The sequence below is a fragment of the Ailuropoda melanoleuca genome, chromosome 15 (assembly GCF_002007445.2).
Source record: "Ailuropoda melanoleuca isolate Jingjing chromosome 15, ASM200744v2, whole genome shotgun sequence".
NCBI classification, from domain to species: domain Eukaryota; kingdom Metazoa; phylum Chordata; class Mammalia; order Carnivora; family Ursidae; genus Ailuropoda; species Ailuropoda melanoleuca.
The window spans coordinates 79,741,643-79,757,077 of NC_048232.1; the positions used below are offsets into that span (position 1 = coordinate 79,741,643).

General features: G+C 58.6%; 1 protein-coding gene across 1 annotated transcript in view; it reads right to left on the reverse strand.

The window, feature by feature from the left end:
- Window positions 1-378: 378 nt before the first annotated feature.
- The window catches only part of MYH9 (myosin heavy chain 9), a 90,654-nt gene continuing 75,597 nt past the window's right edge, over window positions 379-15,435 (reverse strand). The window contains exons 25-41 of the mRNA XM_011218801.3: window positions 13,531-13,702; window positions 12,529-12,741; window positions 12,076-12,220; window positions 10,889-11,095; window positions 10,592-10,696; window positions 10,323-10,475; window positions 9,092-9,340; window positions 7,825-8,037; window positions 7,465-7,677; window positions 7,051-7,212; window positions 5,548-5,676; window positions 4,508-4,596; window positions 4,297-4,420; window positions 3,800-4,008; window positions 3,137-3,245; window positions 2,872-3,044; window positions 379-1,939 (exon numbers count right to left, since the gene is read on the reverse strand). Coding sequence (XP_011217103.2) covers window positions 1,822-1,939; window positions 2,872-3,044; window positions 3,137-3,245; window positions 3,800-4,008; window positions 4,297-4,420; window positions 4,508-4,596; window positions 5,548-5,676; window positions 7,051-7,212; window positions 7,465-7,677; window positions 7,825-8,037; window positions 9,092-9,340; window positions 10,323-10,475; window positions 10,592-10,696; window positions 10,889-11,095; window positions 12,076-12,220; window positions 12,529-12,741; window positions 13,531-13,702 — 2,783 coding nt within the window. The 3' untranslated portion in view covers window positions 379-1,821. The remainder of the gene's footprint in view (window positions 1,940-2,871; window positions 3,045-3,136; window positions 3,246-3,799; window positions 4,009-4,296; window positions 4,421-4,507; window positions 4,597-5,547; window positions 5,677-7,050; window positions 7,213-7,464; window positions 7,678-7,824; window positions 8,038-9,091; window positions 9,341-10,322; window positions 10,476-10,591; window positions 10,697-10,888; window positions 11,096-12,075; window positions 12,221-12,528; window positions 12,742-13,530; window positions 13,703-15,435) is intronic.

Sequence of the window (15,435 nt, forward strand, 5' to 3'; positions counted from 1 at the left end):
CCTTTCCTGAACAACTGCCACCCCTCACCCAAGCCTGTGCCTCGGCCATGCTGCACTACGGGAAGCTTCTAGAAGATGAACAAAGGCATGCATGCCTGGGTGGCTCAGTCGCTTAAGCGTCTGCCTTCAGCTCAGGTCATGATCCCCGGGTCCTGGGATGGAGTCCTGCATCCAGCTCTCTGCTTAGCCAGGAGTCTGCTTCTCCCTCCCCCTGCTCTTGTGCTCTCTCTCTCCCTCCCCCTCTCAAAGAAAGAAAGAAATTCTAAAAAAAAAAAAAAAAAAAAAGATGCACAAAGTAGGTGCCCACTTGCAGAAGCCACGCACAGCCCCCCATCCAGGCCACCCGCACGGGCAGACAGACGCCAGCAGACACATGGCTCGTAGCACATGGTACTCTTTATTGTGACGCTCAGTGGAAAACACCTGTAAACCAGCTTACTGTAGTGGTGACGGCTGTAACACATGCTAAGGCACTTTCATTATATAAAAAAGGGGTGGGGCTGGAGCTCCATTCACTCCTTTGGGACAGCAACTGGGACCTGAATTCAGAGCTTTTTAGGCATACGTAGCTTTCATATATCTTCATGATTTGTTGAGCTTGTTTTCTTAAAAAAAAAAAAAATGCCTTCTTTGCCATAAGTAAGTCTAAATGCAGCATATACAAAACAGTTAGGGATACAAGTAAATTCAGCAACCAGTGTAGACCAGTGTAGGACAAGCTACTCTCTTCTAAACATGGTTCCAAAGGAAAGGCAGTGATAAAGACTTGGAATTTTATCATTTATTATAAGAAGGGGGGGGGAAGAAAAATTTTTTTTTCCTTTCAAACACATCCGTGCAGATGGCAGATTTTTAAACCATACTGAGTCGACAGTGCAGATAACCTACCCTCGGGCCCCAGTCCTAGGGTAGGTACAAGGTCATGTGGGAGGGCCACTGGCCCTTCGCAATGCTCTGGCTGTCAGACTTGGGACAAGTCCCTTAACCATTAAATATATTTGGTCCCCGAGAATGTTGGGAGAAGCCACCGCTGGCCTTTCCAGCTTGGCCCCAAGGCCATCTGCTTGGCCCAGCAGCCCCACAGTGGCAGGGGCCAGCTGCCCTCGGCAAAGGAGGGAAGGGGGTCGTCATTGCACTTGAGACACTTGGAAAGAGAAAGGGGACCACTGTGGCGCTGCCCAGAGCGGATGGGGAGGACGATTCTCCTTCCCCGCCCCCCCGCATTCTGTGCCCTGCACAGAGGGGGCGTCCCTGGGCCTGCTCTTACCCAATCACCCAGGGCTCAGGGGAGGGGGGGCCGACGGGGCGGAGGTTGTGAGGTCGCCGTGTGTGATTGCCAACAGCAAAGGAGGAAGGGGAGCTGGTGGCAGAGGTGGGGGAAGGTGACAACTCTTCTGGGGCGTCGGGCTATCAAAACTTCTTAGTCTGAAGAAAAATAGATTCGTAGAAAACTCTCTTTGCCCATCCCCAGTGGCCTGCCCTCCTTGCCTCACCATCTTGTGCTGTGTGGCAAGAGAGGGCCAAAGATCCTGCTGGTCACTCTGTTCCAGGCCAGGGGCCCAAGACTCTGACTCTTTGGTATCAGGTTCTGGGGGTGGGAGGGGAGCGGGAGGGGACTGCAGCTGAGGAAGCCAAACGCCCTCAGAAAGGCCTGGGGGGGGTGGGCAGGGAGGCGCAGGCCTGAGGTCCCCTGGCCTGGTGGGACTGGGTGGGGCGGTCACGGCAGTCCCAAGAAGGTGGAGGGGGTGCTGCGGGGGCTGGAAAGGGGAGGCGGAGTCATCTGTCGGTCTGTCCGTCCGTCCCGGGCAGCAGGAGGAGAAGTTACTCGGCAGCTTTGGCCTCAGCCCCGTCTGCCTTGCCGTCCACCTCCTCGTCCGAGCAGTCGCCAGCACCTTTCCGGGCCATCCGGCGCGGCACGACAAACGGCAGGTCCCCTCGCCTGGGGACAGAGGCACAGGGTCAGCATGGCCGGCCAGGGTGGCCAAGTACAGCTCTCACACTTCAAAGCCATCTTTAGAGGGACACTAGGCCCTAACATCCTGGGTGGGGAGGGGAGGGGAGGGGGAAGCACCGTGGAGCCTCGGGAACCAGAGCCTCCCACTTTACTGCAAAACACTAGTGAAAAGATGTCAGGAAGCTGGGACTGACTGCAACACAAAGGCCCAGGAGGGGACGGAGTCACCTTCTGCAAGATGCCACCCTTCACACAAATGCTCAAACTTCCTACAAAACAGCTAAAACCAAGAGATAGAGAGGCACTCCACCCCGGACGAAAACACCAACACGTTCTTCCAATCACGCGAACACCCTTAATGTTAAGTACGGACTAGAACGTCTGCTCCAGTAGCTTTTATGCTTATGCGAGAGAGGAACTGAGAATCTTGGAGCGAAAGAGCCTCTGCCTCCACCTCCCGATCCTTCTTCAACGGTGCCGCTGCCGCTGCTGCTCCCGCTCCCGCTCCGGGAGAAACGCACGGCAGCCCCATGGCCGCACATGCCCGGATGGAGAAGCGCCGCGGGCCGCACTCGGCCAACGCAAACGGGGACCGCGGGCCACCCTGAGCGCCCGCTAAGGCCGGACGTGCAACCTGGACACCTCGTCGGCAGGCTGGGAGCAGCCCCGCGGTCCGAGTTTTCAGGCGAGACGGGGCCGGACGAGCCCCAGAGCTCCGCGTTTGCTCGGGAGGCCGGGCACCGGCACGGGGGGCGCCCGCCCGCCCAGCAGCGAGGACGGCGCGGCACGGGGCCCACGGACGGGCACGCACAGAGCCAGCTTCGGGGAGCCTCGTTCGAAACGTGCTCCCCGGAGCGCACGAACTCGGTGGAGGGGAAGCGGCGGCGCGAGGGCGCAGGGGCGGCGGCGGGGCTCACCTGAGCTTGCTCTTGAGGGTGCTGACCTCGCGGTTCATGGCGTCGGCCGTCTCGGTGGCGTCTTCCAGCTCGCGCTGCAGCTTCCGGCGGGACGCGTTGGCCCGCTGGGCCTCCTCCTCGGCCTCCTCCAGCTGCCGCTTGAGCTGCTTCAGGCGGGTGGACGCCTTGTCGGCCTGCGAAGACGTGCGGCCAGCGGCCCGGGTCAGAAGCTCCAGCGCGGGAGGCGCCCCAGGCCCTGCGGCCCCGCGCATGCGCGCACACACACCTGGTCCTTGAATTGCTCGGCATTCCTCCGCTCATCGTCCACCTGCAGCAGCACGTCCTTCAGCTTCTTCTCGGCCCGACGCACCTGCTTGCAGGCCGCCTGGCGCTCCCTGCGGGGCACAGACGCAGCGGCTCAGGGACCTTCCTTCACAGGGTCCGGCCACCCACCGCCAGCTGGACAACCCATCCTCGGGCTCACTGGCATCTCCCCCACGGGGAGGCCGGCCATCGTCACCGAACACCCACGACATGCTTGGTCTCCTACGGGGGGAGGCACGGTGACTACCCCATTTCACAGATGAAGAAACGGGCTCAGGGAGGGAGGGGACACAGTCCAAAGAGCAGGCATATAGCAAGGAAAAGGAAAACTGAGATTTGGGGTTTGGCGTGACTGGCCCATTCCCTCCAAAGAAGCCTCAGTCTTGCTGAGCCCACAGACTGGCTGCCCCCCTGGGCAGGAACCCCCACCTCTGTCTTATTCCGTCCCCAGAGACAGTCGTCAAAACCCCCAACTGTAGAGGTGGGTCGTGGGCTCCTATGCAAACTCCGTGAAGCCCCAGCAGAAGGGGTGAGCGACCGTCAGGAGGGGGATGACGACCTCCGGGGCTCGGGCAGGCACAGAGGGGCCTGCAGGCTGCTGCAGGCGATGGACACAAACACGTACTTGGTCTCGTTGTCCAGCTGCTCCTCCAGCTGTGCGATCTTGGCCTCCAGGCCAGTGATGGAAGCCTTGTACTTGGACTTGACAGCGCCCTCCATCTCCTGCAGCTTGACCTTGAGCTCCTTGTTCTGGCGCTCCAGCTGCTGCCGCAAGTTCTCGTTCTTCTGGGCGTGGCTGCGCTCGAGGTTCAGGTCGGTGTTGATCTGGTCGATCTGCGGGAAGGAGGGCTGGTGACCACAGGAAGGCCGGGGGGCCCTGGCTGGGGCAGAGGTGGGGCCGCTGGGTCCTGCAGAGCCCCTAAAAACACCAGGCCCTGGGCCCCAAGGTCTGGGCCCTCCCGGAAAAGGGAGCTCCCCCAAAGCCTGGGTCCAGAGACCAAAACCAAGGTGGCAGGACACACTCCCCAAAGCACAGCAAGCACTGGGCTCCCGCCAGCCACTGTCTGGGAGGAATACAGCCTGATGCAAAAGAAACGCCCAGGCGGCCCTGGCCCCGCCCACCTGCAGGTTCGCCTTCTTCAGCCGGTCGTTCAGCAGCTCCGTGTTGCTCTGCTCCTCATCCAGCTCCTCCTCCAGCTGGGCAATGCGCGCCTCCAAGCGCCGCTTCTCCTCCAACGCCAGGGCTCTGGGTGAGGGCAGGGAGAAGTGAGACAGGGCCTGTCCAGGATGGGCACCCCCCGCCCTCCACTGGACACGCCACGCCACGGCTCACCCTTTGCCGCTGCTGTTGGCAATCTCATCGGCCAGCTCATCCCGCTCCTGCTGGGCCTGGCGCTTGGCACGCTCGGTGGCTGCCAGTTCCTGCCATGAGAACACAGACTGTAACCTTCTGGGGCGGCCCAAAGCCCCGCGTGCCCCCCACTCCCATTCCTGGTACTCTGTAGCACCATGCTCCCTGAGCCCCTGGCCCTTCCTCTCAAACCCCCTCCCAGGTCTGCCTCCTCCATGAAGCCCTTCCTCATGAGCCCGTCTGGCTCACAGGGCTGATTCCTTCCAAAGAGGCCATGGCCTAGGCACCACATTTGCAAAGCCCCTATATCTAAGTGTCAGGAACCAAGTCACGTGCTGGGGATGTAGAGATAAACTGTCCCGCCCTAATGGGATGCTGGTCCCTCTACATTCTGGCGAGACCAGAAGTCGGGGGACAAGGCAGGGATATGAGTTAGGGCGAGAGCACATAGTCTCTGAAAGCCAGGTGGGTAAGGTGGTCTCAACAGAGACCCACACACAACCTCAGAGGGAGGGCTCACCCCAGGCCCAGGCAAGAGAGAGAGCACAGCCATCAGGTGAGAGTGACCAAGGACATGCCTGGACACCCAGCCCCGCTAGGAGCACTGGGTGGCTAGTCACCTCACACTAAAGAAGACCGCCTAGGGTGGAGGGAAGTCTTCCATGATATGCCTCACGTGTGACAGACAAGGCGGCAGGGGGAAGGAGCCCCTCCAACCCCCGCCCCACCAAGCACCAATGCTCAGCAGGAGGTGGTAATCACCACAAAGTCTCATTTCATGCAAGGGAGCTGGCCCCAAAAGGTGACAATTTAATTCACGCACACGTTTTCGTCATACCAGGAAGCCCGGCTACTTAATGAAACCCCACAGGGAGTTATTTCACGAAGCCCAAACCACCCCCAGCCCGCTGGAGCTGGGCTCATTGGCTGCCAGCTGTGCTGGCTGGCCCAGGCTGGCTGGGTGAAGGCCGTGGGCTGCCCCCTGCTGGCGAGCCCGAGTGCCCTCCCGGGGCCCAGCCCACCTCCTGCAGCTGGATCATCTCGGCCTCCATGCTCTTCAGCTTCTTCTCATTCTCCTTGGCCTGCGCCAGGATCTCCTCGCGGGAGGCACGTGTGTCCTCCAGCTCCCGCATGTAGTCCTTCATCTGGGCCTGGGGTGGGCAAGAGAGGCTTGGTTCCCCCACCACGGCCACCACCCCTCACAAGGATACCCCACCCCCAGGAAGCTCAGGCTGCGTTCAGCCTGGCACCATATGCAACCAACTTAACAGTGAAAGGGCAAAATAATAAGGACACACGTCTCTTTCATCCGATGTCGTTTTCACACGTTTTTGATCATCAGGATTTATGAAGCACACCTTTGGCCGGGTCAGTCACTGGCTACACGTGAGCCTGAGCTGCCATCTGGGCTATACTTTCTATAACTTCCTGTTGACCTGAATGCGGGCTCTGACACCCCGGGACACCCACTCCTCTGGGTCAAGGTCCACCTGCCAGGTCAGCGCCCACCCTCCCCCCACTCCACAAAAACGCCATTTCCTTTGTTCTTCTCCTGTGATTGGTTTTAACTCTAAAGGTCTTGGTCAAATAGCTTTGTTTTTCCTTCTGCAGATAAATCCTACACTGGGATCCCCCAGGCCAGATGGTACCAGGTACACCTGCCATCAGCAACGATGGCACCTACACCCTACGACCTCGCCAACAGACGCTGAATTTGTTCTTCCTGCTGCTGGTTTTCTGGGTGTCATGTGGCTTCTCAAAGCTGTTTTTTAAAATTTGTTATCTTTGGGGCGCCTGGGTGGCTCAGCCCATTAAGCGTCTGCCTTCGGCTCAGGTCATGATCTTGGGGTCCTGGGATCAAGCCCTGCATCTGGCTCCCTGCTCAGCGGGGAGTCTGCTTCTCCCTCTGCCTCTGCTCCTCCCCACCTCGTGCTAATAAATATATAAAACCTTTTAATAAATAAGTAAATAGAATAGCATGAAATTTGTTATCTTTAATACTGATTTTGATGAGCACTGAGTAACATGTGGACATACTGATGAATCACTATTATCCTACACCTGACACTAATATAACACTGCACGCTAACTACACTAAAGTTATTATTAAAATAAAAAAAATTACAAAATTTGTGATCTTTAATTATCGGCAAGGTAAGAATTTCCCAAGTGCGTATTCTGTGCTTTGGGCGGCACACAGGTTTCTGTGCTCAGCTCCGAAGCGTCAATCACTGTCCACTATGGCCAGATCAGGTCAGGACCCGGGCCCTATCTGGTTTCCTCTGGAAATCTACCACCAAGTGACTCCGTCCCTAACGTCACTGCGTTTCTAGGTTTCCATGGGCTTGTTTCTTTGTTTAATACACACAAGTCCATGACCCTATAGCAAGTCTGCTTTCTGTTCCAGGGCGAAGGGCAGCCCGGTCCATCCGCAGAGAGGGGAGAGGGCCATCTCTCAGTGCTCACCAGCCACGGGGCTGGTCTCCCGGCCCCGCTCGAGCCCAGAGCCACGGCCGGGAGCTCACCTGCAGCTTGCGCAGCTGCTTGATGGCCTCGTCTCGGTTCTTGTTGGCGGAGTCGATGTGGGCCTCCAGGTCCTTCAGGTCCATCTCCAGCTTCTTCCGAGCGGCCACCGCCATCGAGCGCTGCTTCCTCTCGTCCTCCAGCTCCGCCTCCATCTCCCGCACCTGGGGACAGGCCCACGGCTCAGGCGGCGGCACCCACAGCCACACCCTGCTCCGCTCTGAGCCCAGGTGGGCTGCACGGGGCCTCTGGGGCCCCAGGAAGAATACCAGCCATAAAAGAGAAGGGTCCCTGAGCCCGGAGACAGGGGACTGGAACCTAAGGACACGGGAGGAGCGGACAAGGAGCCCAACACAACCCAGGCAGAGGAAGGAGACGGGAAGCCGGCCAGGTGAGGGGTGGGGGGTCATCCATACCTGTCGGACCAGCTGCTTCCTCTTCTCCTCGCTCTGCTCGTCGCGGCCCTGCAGGTCCCGCTCAAACTGCGCCTTCATGGCCTGCAGGTTGACCTCCAGCCGCAGCTTGGCGTCCTCGGTGGCCTGCAGCTCGTCCTCCAGCTCCTCCAGCTGGGTCTTCATCTCCTCCACCTGCTGCTCCAGGGCCCGCTTGGACTTCTCCAGCTCGTGCACCTGTGCCCCCATCCAAGGAACCCAAGTCAGGAGCGGAGGGATGAGGTCCCCAATGTCCCCGGCCTCAGTGTCCCCTCAGCCCCTAGTCCCTGGGGACATCCCCACGCGGGTCCCCTCCCGGGAGCCAGCCGCCAACTCAGCACTCACACTCTTGCCAACATCGTCCTTGGAGCTCATGAGGTCCTCCATCTCTGTGCGGAACTGTTTATTGAGCCGCTCCAGCTCCGCCTTCTGCTCCATGGCCTCCTCCAGGGCCCGCGCCAGCGACAGCGCCTTGGTCTCCTTCTCCCGGGCCTCTGCCTCAGCCCGGTCACGCTCCTCTGCGTACTTGGCGGAGATGGTCTTCTCCTCGGCCAGCAGCTGGGGGAGAGGTGGTCGCCGTGAGCCTCCTGCCCTCAGGTGGGCAAAGCACCGGGGACCACGAAGAGCAGGCACCAGGCCATCACCTGGGGTACCCGGGGGGTCCCAAGTGGGGTGCACACCGTCCAGCATGTCCTCGTAACCAGATGAGGACAGAGACCACCTCTGCCAGCACGCTGTGAGGTCTGTTTCATTTTCATCATTTGATAACGATTCTGTATGTCCCATGGCACCCCTTCCATGAAAACCCAGAAAGAACATTACTCCCTCAGAACCAGGAAAGGCCCGGTTCTCCTGAACAGGAGGACTATGTCAATCTGGCTGCTTAGAGGCACAAACCCACCTGCAGCCCTCATCAAGGATGCCCGTTTACGTTCAAATTCTTGGATAACCACTCTCCGTGTGGGACCCCCCCGCACCAGACCTCATCTCCCCATCTCCCTCTGCCCCGATAGCTCTTTATTCCCCAGGCCCATTTCTTAAAGGACCAGAAAGTGAATGCTCTAGATTTTGCTGGGCTCTGCTGCAGAAGCAGGGAAGCAGCCGGAGACAGCAGCAAACAGAGGAGCGTGGCAGAATCCAATGGACCTTCACCCCCAGCAACAGGGACGGGGCTGCACTTGACTGGTTGTGCGGACCCCTGATGTATTCTATTTTTCTATCCTCCCCACTGTCTGGGTCTCTCTATAAGCTGCCTCAGAGCTTTTGGAATGAGGCAGAGGTATAACACATAAACAAAAACCCTACATCATAGGGGCACCTGGCTGGCTCAGTGCATAGGACATGTGCCATCTTGACCTCAGGGTTGTGAGTTTGAGCCCCGTGTGGAGAGCAAAGAAAGGAAAAAAATCCTACATAAGAGTAAAACTGGTTCATATAGACACTTTGAAAGACGTCAGCAACAGGAAAGGGGACGAGATGCCCTGCCACAAGGGGGACCCTGTGTGCCTGCCCTGCGGCCCTCCTGAGCCCGGTGGTGGGGTGACTCCAGCCTCGCCTGCCCTGTGGCTGTGCCTGACGGGAAAGGGGCGGGGGACGCCCCAGCGGCACCCACCTGGTCAAATTTCTTCTGCTTCTTCTCCAGGTTGGAGGCGGTCTGGCGCTGGTGGTCCAGGTCCACGAGCAGGTCGTCTAGCTCCTGCTGCAGCCGCGTCTTCGTCTTCTCCAGCTTGTCGTAGGCGGCCACCTTCTCCTCGTAGCGCTGGCCCAGCCCCTCCAGGTCCTTCTGAAGCTTCCTCTTGGCTTCCTCCGCAGTCTCCAGGCACCCCACGCCATCCTCCACCTTCTTCTTCATGTCCGTCACCTGGGCAGGAGCGCAGAGTCAGGGAGACAGCCCTTGCCTGGGGCGTGGCAGCCAACCTGCACCCCATGAGCAGAGGCCCAGTCACAGAAACACCCCTCTTCCACTAGGGCGAGAGAAATGGGATTTCTTCAAGAGTGTCTGCCCAGTGTGTGCAGCCCCGGGGTGGTCTCTCCGTCAAGACGTACACCAAGCCTCTTGTTTTCCAGACAAGCCCAGAGAGGGGAGCTTGGTTCATCGGCCTCCCGCCAGGGACAAGGTCTGTCTGCTGGAGCCAGGAGCTCCGCAGGCATCCATCCCGCAGCGCCTCCTCACGCCCAGAGACAAAGCTGCCACTCCCACCCAGACTGGAGCACAGACCACGGGCCCACCCCCAGGAGGTGGTGCAGATCTCCAGGCCTGGCCACTAAGGTCCTAAGATAAGATGCAGAACATGGCTATTCCTGGTCGAGGACCCTTTGATAGTCTAGAAAAAGACTATGGCCTCCTTTTTATAACGATGTTTTAACACGCATAAGACACAAGCTCACCAAGTAAACCAATACACAAAAATGCTGTTGCGGGGTCCTTCTTTAGACTGTGACACAGTAACCCATGTGCTGCTTTGTTAGCATATCACGTACGAGCTCCTGAAGCGGCGGGAGCATCACGACATCCACAAAGCCCGTCACAGTTCAGACGCGGTGATACGAGGTTTCCCTCGCACCACACGCACTGCTGCTGGCGTGGCTTATGGCCTACGTGCGTAACAGGAACACACTACATGTCATCCAGACTGGTGGAAACACAGACGTGATGTCTCCTCCATCCACGTTTACAGACCCCTGAATCCTGCCCGGGGACCCTAGCGAGGAGCTCTGGCTGGAGAGGGGCAGGCCTTGGGCTTCCTCTGTCCCCTGTGCAGGCGGGCACCCGGCCAAGACACTGCCCAGCCTGCAGAGTCCCCCCAGTTTCCCCGAGTCTTTGGGGGGCGCCGATACCGAACCTGGGCATGGAGGGTGGAGATCTGCTTCTCCAGGTTCTGCTTGGCCTCCTCCTCCTCTTCCAGCTGCTCCTTGAAGGAATTCTTCTCATCCTCCATCTGCTTCAGCTTGGTGCTCAGGCTCAGCTTCTGCCGGTTCTCCTCCTGGAGCAGCTCCTACACCGAGAACAAGGGGGGTGCCAGGGCTCGGGGTCAGACGGGAGCGAGGAGCCGGGAGGACCCAGAGACCCCGTGGATACAGGGGAGGAGCTGGGCCCCACCGCCATCTTTACCTGTGTGTCCTGCAGCTGGGACTCCAGGGCGGAGAAGTCCTTGGTGAGTTTGCTGGACTTGCTGTCAGACTGGCTGAGGAGACCCGTCACGTTGTCCAGCTCAACCTGCACGGGGACAGGAGGAACGAGGACCATGACTGCTCTGGCCCCAGGTCAGCGAAGGGGGGCTAGAGTCACAGGCTGTACCCCAAAGGCCTCGCTGAGAGAAAGAGCGGGGAGCCCTGGAGATCAGGGCCAAGACCAAGAAGCAGTGGCAGGCACCCTGCACCCAGGCCCGGGTCCCAGCGGAGGTCTCACCTGCAGCTTGGTGACCTTGTCGGCTAGCTCCGTGCGCACGCGCTCTCCCTCAGTGAACTTGACCTGCAGCTCCTGCAGCTGGGCCTCTGCTTTCTTCCGCTTATGCTCGGAGTCCCCCTTGCCCTGCAGCAGGACCTTCACCTCGTTGGCCAGCTCCCCTCGCTCGTTCTCCAGGGTCTGCTTCGCCTTCTCCAGGTTGGCTTTCACCTGCGGGGACGAAAGCCAGGAGGTGGAAAGGGGCAGCTGTGCCCTGGCAGGTAGCTGGGAGAGCCACCCGGTCCAGATCCGGGATCTGTGCTCTCTGTAGCGAGAACGCCGGTGGGCCCGCCCAGGGGATGCGTGCTGCCAAGAGCCCCGGGCCCAGACGCTCAGGCCTGACCCGCACTCCTCACTCAGCCGGACGTGCCATGCGGCACGTGTCCTCACCTCGGAAACGGCCCCCACCTGTGCCTGGCCACGGGGCCACAGGCACGTTCAAGGGGGAGCTGCACAAACTCGAAGGTGTGCTGGGTGAGGAAAAGCTGAAGGGCAAGGGAAGGCTTCACCAGAAGGGGCCCAGATGGACAAGGCATGCCTCTGAGAATAGCTGACAGGCCGCCACGTGGAAGAGCCTTTCACTTCGTGGGCTGCCACCAAGAGTGGCTTGGCGCTGGGAACCATAGCAGGCAGAATGTGGTCTTGGGGACCTGCCTGGCCCAGCCACCTGCCCGAGACTAGCAGGGTTAACATCCCAAGGCTTCCCATCAAGAATCCAGCTGACCACTTGGGTGTGCTCCAGAGAAAACCCTAGGGCCCTCTGATACTCATCACCAGGCCACTCCAATTCCTGGAGGCTTTCTGCTCTGGCAGGGTCCTGAATGAAATACTAACGACGGTCATTCTTGAACAACTTACTGAGTCCTTATCATTCACATCCTCAACTCCAACTGTCACGGATTTGAGTGAGACAGACCTATCATTAGCTTCCTCCACAGATGGGGAAACTGAGGCACAGAGGTAGCTACCTGCCTGAGTCACACAGCCGCTTAGGGCTGGAGCCTGGACTCCGAGCCAGGCAGTTGGTACTGGAGCCACTTTGCTCTGCAGGCCTGGCCCGGGGCAGCAGCCAGTCTCCAGGAGGGCCTTGCCCGGCCCGCAGCCCGGCACCACCCACGGTCACCGAGAGGGGCCCAGGGAAGTGCACGCACCCGCTTCGTCTGCTCCAGCTGCTCGGCCAGCTCCTCTACGGCCTGCGAGTGCTTCTGCCTCATCTCCTGGATCTGGGCCTCGTGGGTCTTGGCCTCGTCCTCCAGCGTCTTCTTCAGGATGTTCACTTCCTGCTCACGTTTGGACCTGGAGAGAAGCACCCTCAGGATGGAGGCCAGGGTCCAGGCGTGCTGCCGCCCTGGGCTCTTCTTCCCTGGCTGCCGAGAGGCCGGCAAGGGGCACCGGCCGCCCCAGCCCTGCTGCCTCCCTCCTCGGCCGTGGACCCTCCAGCCCAGGCTCGCAGACCCACTCTGTGCAGGAATCGGCACCTCGCCCTGGCCTCACCCCAACTCCAAGCCAGCTTCTGCAACAGGCCTCCCACTCTGCTCCAACCTGGGGAGGAGCTGTCCCCGCCCCCATCCTCAGTGACTTGGCCGCTGGGCCGCCTGGCGCACCTGAGCTCCTGCTGGGCAGCCGTGGAGTCCAGAGTGTCCTCCAGCTCCGTTTTCAGAGCCTCCAGCTCCTCCCCGAGGTCCCGCTTCTGCTTCTCAGCTTTGTTCCTAGAAGCTCGCTCAGATTCCAGGTCCTCCTGGAGCTCGGAAATCTGCGACTCCAGCTCTCGAATCTTCTTTAGGGCCATGTTCTTCTGGGAGGCTTCCTCCTCCACTCTGCCAAAGAGACCAACAACATCAGAGGAGGCTCTCTCCACGTCAGAGAGCGGAGTTGCAGAAAAGCCTCCAGCGAGGAGCAGCCAAAGCCACTTCCAAAGTCGTAACCATGGCCTTCAGGCACTCCTCTCTGCAAAAAAGACATCTGAAGCTTCCAGAAGATTTAAAAGCAAAACCAGTTTGAGAACTGAAAAGCCCCACAGAAGAATCACTTCATTTTCCAAACTGAAATTCAGTGCTCTAAACGTAAAAAAAAAAAAAAAAAAAACAACTAAATATTAAGTGAAAATTAAAAAGGAAATAAAATGCTACAGTCCATCATTACAACAACTAAAAAATACGAAAGTGCCACAGATACTCTGGGGGTGAAAATCATGCCAGTGCAGGTTCATTAATTGCAACAAATGTGCCACCCTGGGCTGGGATGTGATAGTAGGGGAGGCACGTGGGGGGAGGTGCAGGGGTGTATGGGAATTCTGTGCACCTTCTGCTATTTTATTGTGGATTTAAAACAAAGCTCTTTTTTTTTTTTAAAGCATGCCTATAGCCAGAAAATTTAAAAATGCAAGAAACGAAAGGCCCGTGGTGCTTGGGTGACCTTGCAGATGACTTCTGGGGGATTACGGTCAGACAATGACAAAACAGCTGCATGCATGTCCTCAGGGCACAGGACAGCTCTTGCTGTGCAATGGCTCCAAGAGGACAGCAGCCTGTGGCTCACACAGCGGCAAGTGCCAAAGTGGGGGGGGGGGGCGCTGGCCCCTCCATGGGCTGATGCATGGCCCCTACCTGGCCAAGGCAGCCTGCAGCTCCTCCTCTTTCTTGGCCAGCTGCATCTTGAGCTCAGCGATCTGGGCCTGCAGCTCGGCGATCTGGTCATTGAGGTCGGTGGAGTCCCCTTCCAGCTTCCGACGAGTCTTCTCCAGCTCCTGACGCTGCTTCTCCTCTCTTCGGAGGTGCTCTGAGGAGCAAGCCGGGGGAGACCGACAGAGCCCTCAGTGCTCACAGATTTTTTCCATCTTTGCTTTTTACTCTGACATAAAATACTAAGTTTTTGTTATGAACCATACGTGAGCCTTAAGGAATCACGATACACACACTCGTACCCAAGGCCTGGATGAAGGAGTGAACATCCCCAAGCCGCCACGTCCAGTGTCGCCCCAAACCCTGCTGACCTGCCCCGCCAGGGACCTACGCTCCCCTGCACGCTGTGCTCACAGTTCCCTTGTTTTCCTTTCAGGCTGTACCAGGTCGGCCTCCCTAAAAAACAGGTTTAGTTTTCAAGAACCTAAACTGTGTAAGGGAATGTCCTGTATGAATTCTACATGGTCGGTACAGCGGGTCAGGGTCCAATGTCTGGCTTTACGATTTCCACTAGGACGTCACTCAGGTCACCCCTTCGCCTTCCTGTGCGTCATCTGAGTAACAAGGATAGCGAGACCACCTGCCTCATGAGGCTGTGAGGCTCGTGGGCATTAGTATCCGCGGGCATGCACGACAGCTCCAAGCCCAGAGTCCGCGCTCAGTAAGGGTCAGTGGCTTTTATTCCTTGACTTGCTTTTGTCACTCAATATTGAGACCTTGAGATTTAGCAAGTTAAGTGTCAGTGCGGTTGACCCACGTGACCAGTCCAGTGTTCCGCCCGGTGAACATACCACAGCTTATCTCCCGGTGCTACGACTGACGGGCATGCGCACCCTCAGAACGATGCTGCCATGAGCACGCTGGCCCCGAACCCCCCGTGTGTGTGGCTGAGAGCGTTGCGTTGGTTGTAGGCACGTGAAACTTCAAAGCCACCAGGCAACGCCATACTGTTCAAGGCCACCTACTGGTCTATGCTCCCACCAGCCGTGCGTGTGTGTGTGCGTCTGCCTTCAGCTCAGGTCATGATCTCAGGGTCCCAGGATCGAGCCCTACATCGGGCTCCCTGCTCTGCGGGGAGCCTACTTCTTCCTCTCCCTCTAACGCTTCCCCTGCTTGTGCTCTTGCCCTAATACACAACTCAATCTTAAAAAAAAAAAAAAAAGACCCTCTGTGTTTGCCTGTGGCTATGCCCTCCTAGAGCTGGATGACTGTGCTTCAGACTGTTCCTGGGTGAGGGAGGGAGTCCGTGGGGTGAGACCCCTGCAGCACCTCACTTCCCCCAGCTGGCCTGACTCGCCTCATTCCCCACAAACATGAGGGGGGAAGGTAGGGCTGGGAAAACACTCCTGGTGGTCAGCCCGGACGGTGTGGGCCCTAAGTGTGCAAGGAGTCAACAACTTCCCTGGGCACGCTGGGCTGCTCTGAGCCTGAGGCAGCAGCGGTTTCTGGCGTGAGCTCGGAGCCCCCTCTCCCCTCTCCCCTCTCTGCTATCTACACCTCTCAAGAGGCAGGGGTGAGAAATGCTCAGACACAGACCCGTGTTCCAGCCCGTCCTCCTGTTAGGACACAGGGTGACAAAGGCACAACTGGTCACCTGCCCCGAGTCAAGCAATGGCCTCTCGCAGCATCTGTCCAGCCCAGCAGAGCACGCACGGTGCATCTGTACGTGTGATTTACTGCAGCCCCTGCAGACGCCCATTCACTGCGCCCCTTAGAGGGAAGAGAAACTAAAGCCCACGGAGATTATGGGAGAGCTGCAAGGTGACCCAGCTGGTAAGCAGCAGAGCTGGGGTCGGCCCTGGGACCTGTCGGGAAGCCAATCTTGTGCAA